General features: G+C 41.2%; 1 gene segment (V, D, J or C); it reads left to right on the forward strand.

The window, feature by feature from the left end:
• Positions 1-1,645: 1,645 nt before the first annotated feature.
• Positions 1,646-2,233, forward strand: LOC110288378 (T-cell receptor alpha chain V region 2B4-like). The segment is given in 2 exon segments: positions 1,646-1,694; positions 1,884-2,233. Coding segments are annotated over 2 exon segments (399 nt in total).
• Positions 2,234-2,971: the final 738 nt, after the last annotated feature.

The raw sequence follows: 2,971 nt of genomic DNA on the forward strand, positions 1-2,971 counted from the left end.
AGCATATGCCACTATGATTATCTCTGTCTGCAGGTTTCATATTTATTGAGAAATGGGTGTTGTTATTATTGTCATGAATAATGTACTGTTGTAGACAACAGTTTAAGTATGAGCATCTTCCTCTCAGTCTGTTCTCTTTGCACTTGTTGATGGAAAAGAAAATGATCAAACTGTGTTGTGCGGATGCTTAACTCTTGAGTAGGAAAGGATCTTTTGTCTCTAGCTTCTGCAAGGTCTCAAAGCCCACCATGAGACAGTATAGGAGGGACAGCTGTCTTTGTGCTCACAGATATCACTAGGGGGACTTGGAATGTGAAATATGTATAGTTTTTCCTTCAAAGGAGTGATTGAATAATCTGTTATTAGTCCAGAAGTTTAGGAGCATATGTGGTTAATAGCCCGACTACTTTTGCATTGTCTGTGTGTCCCTACTCTCATCCCCACCATTATCTGAAGCTTGTTTTTATTGGAACCATCTTTATGGAGGGTGTCCCCATGTACTTAATTTACCAAGAATTTCAATGTTGTCTTGTCCAACTTTTATTTAGTTTATTTTATTTTTCAGGAAGATTAAAGTATGCTTCATTGTGTACACAGGATTGAGCCAGTTATCACCAGAAATGATTTCATCAAATTATCCTGCACTTATATATACCTAAATAAAACCACTCAATATCAAACTACCAAAGTATGAACCAACACGTGCTACTTAGTTGTGCTGATCCAAACTGCCTGCTTGCCTCCAAAGATATTTACTCTCCTGGATGTGGAGGTCTCAGAGACTCCTGCAGTACAGTTGTTTGCTGGCTTGTTTCTATGTGTACCTACTTCAGCTCTGGCATAGATATTCCCCTGGTACACATAATTTTATGACTATGTTAGAAATGGAGAGCAAGAAAAAGTGAAAAGGTTAGGGAAGAAGAGAGAGAAGGAAGAAAGAGGGGAGAGATGGAGAGGGGAGGGAGTCAGAAAGTGGGAGGGATCTAGAACTTTCACAGATCAATTTCACTCAGCAGGACTTAAGATTAGAGAATAAATAGTTTGAGAAATAAACAAGTCCCTAGGTTTTATACTTAGAAATGAAAACTAAACTTGAAAATGGTTTTGAATGGGGATGCCTGTGGTGACAAGGGTTAGAGTTATGCAGTACAAAAAAAACCTCATGCAGATTTCCATTGCAGACATTTCAGAGGTGACAATTTTTTACAGGTGACTGCTAGTGTGTGAAACCTATTACTACAGAGAAAGAGGACAGCATCTGCTAAGTGTGAAAGCACAAGCTCAGCTTTCTCTCCATCCGGACTCAGAGCAAATGTCTCTTCAAAACTCCAACTAAACTCTCAAGGGCTTTACTCTTTACTCCCTAAGTTAGAATACTTTGCAATTTAAACCTTTCCTTGGTCATTTTCATGAGTCCACAAGATGGCAGTGTTTTCTTTGGGATCCTGAGCAAAGATCTCAAGAGGAGAAGTGGGGCATAGGGTGCTGGTGGGTGGGGTGGAGGAGAAAAGGGTACAGGAAGAGGAGAGGGTAGAGAAAGGGCTGGGGGAAGGCTTGGTGCTGCTGAGGTCATGAAGAGTCTCTTTTCTAGTTGACAACTTAGAGTTGAGGATCTCAGTCCTCAGTGAAGACGAGGGAGGAGAGAATGAAATCCTTGAGTGTTTCCCTAGTGGTCCTGTGGCTCCAGTTAAACTGTAAGTTTGGGAATTCCTTTGGGATCCAGGTGTGATATGTAAAGTTATTGTCCACTTTATGCTAATGGTAGAAACACAGATGTTCTTAATCTCTAGTTAGGGGTGGGAGACCCATGGAAATGCCATTCTGAAATGTTAGCATCCATAAGCATCCAGTCTTGATTGTCTGACCTTTGTCTTTCTGCACAGGGGTGAACAGCCAGCAGAAGGTGCAGCAGAGTCCAGAATCCCTCATTGTTGCAGAGGGAGCTACAGCCTCTCTCAACTGCACTTTCAGCGACAGTGCTTCTCAATATTTTGCATGGTACAGACAGCATTCTGGGGAAGGCCCCAAGGCACTGATGTCCATCTTCTCCAGTGGTGAAAAAGAAGAAGGCAGATTCACAATTCACCTCAGTAAAGCCAGTCTGCACTTCTCCCTGCACATCAGAGACTCCCAGCCCAGTGACTCTGCTCTCTACCTCTGTGCAGTGAGCACACAGTGCTTCCCAGACACCTGCAGCCTGTATGCAAACCTACTGTGCAGCATCAAGCCCTGACATAAGTCAAAGACCACAGAGTAGAAGACATTCTGTTTCTATTCTATATGCAGTGGGATTTATGAGCAAGAATAGAGAGGGCTTCATTGACTGGGAAAATGTTTTAACAGAAAAAAAAATCTTGATGGGAAGACCCATTACTGATTCAGTTGAAATATTTCCCACTTTTTTCTTCTTACATGCTGATGGTTATACAACAATGTACACACTATTAATGTGCATATCTTGTTGAGTTGGAAGACAAGCACACAGCCAGGAGACTTACCACATGGCATGCCATAAACACAACCATCAACTCTACAGCACTGTGCCTTCTTTCAAAAAATATATTTGTTTTCTAAATTTTGAAAACTATCTTACAAAGTAGCAGGTTTCTCTATGGTAGTTTCATACATATTTACTTTTGGTTGACCCATTCCCATGCTTATCTCCTCTACCATCTCCCTGTTCCCCTTTCTCACTTAAAACTTTTTGTTTTAAGTCCCCCCTTACTCTTCCATACATTGTGCTCCATTACCTTCCTAGACATCTTCCTGAATGCCCAGTTCCACCTTTGTGGGCAGCTTTCCACACACACTCAGTCGCATGCGTATATAGAGATAAAAATTAGAAGCTAAGATTCATATGTGGTTTTGTCTTCAAGGACAGAATACTTCAATACAATATTTGCATGGAAATTCTATAGTTTCATTTTTCTATATTGCTGAATCACACACACACACACACACACACACACAC

This window comes from Mus caroli, unplaced genomic scaffold (genome assembly GCF_978045245.1).
Source record: "Mus caroli unplaced genomic scaffold, Mus_caroli_1 scaffold_12, whole genome shotgun sequence".
Taxonomy (NCBI): domain Eukaryota; kingdom Metazoa; phylum Chordata; class Mammalia; order Rodentia; family Muridae; genus Mus; species Mus caroli.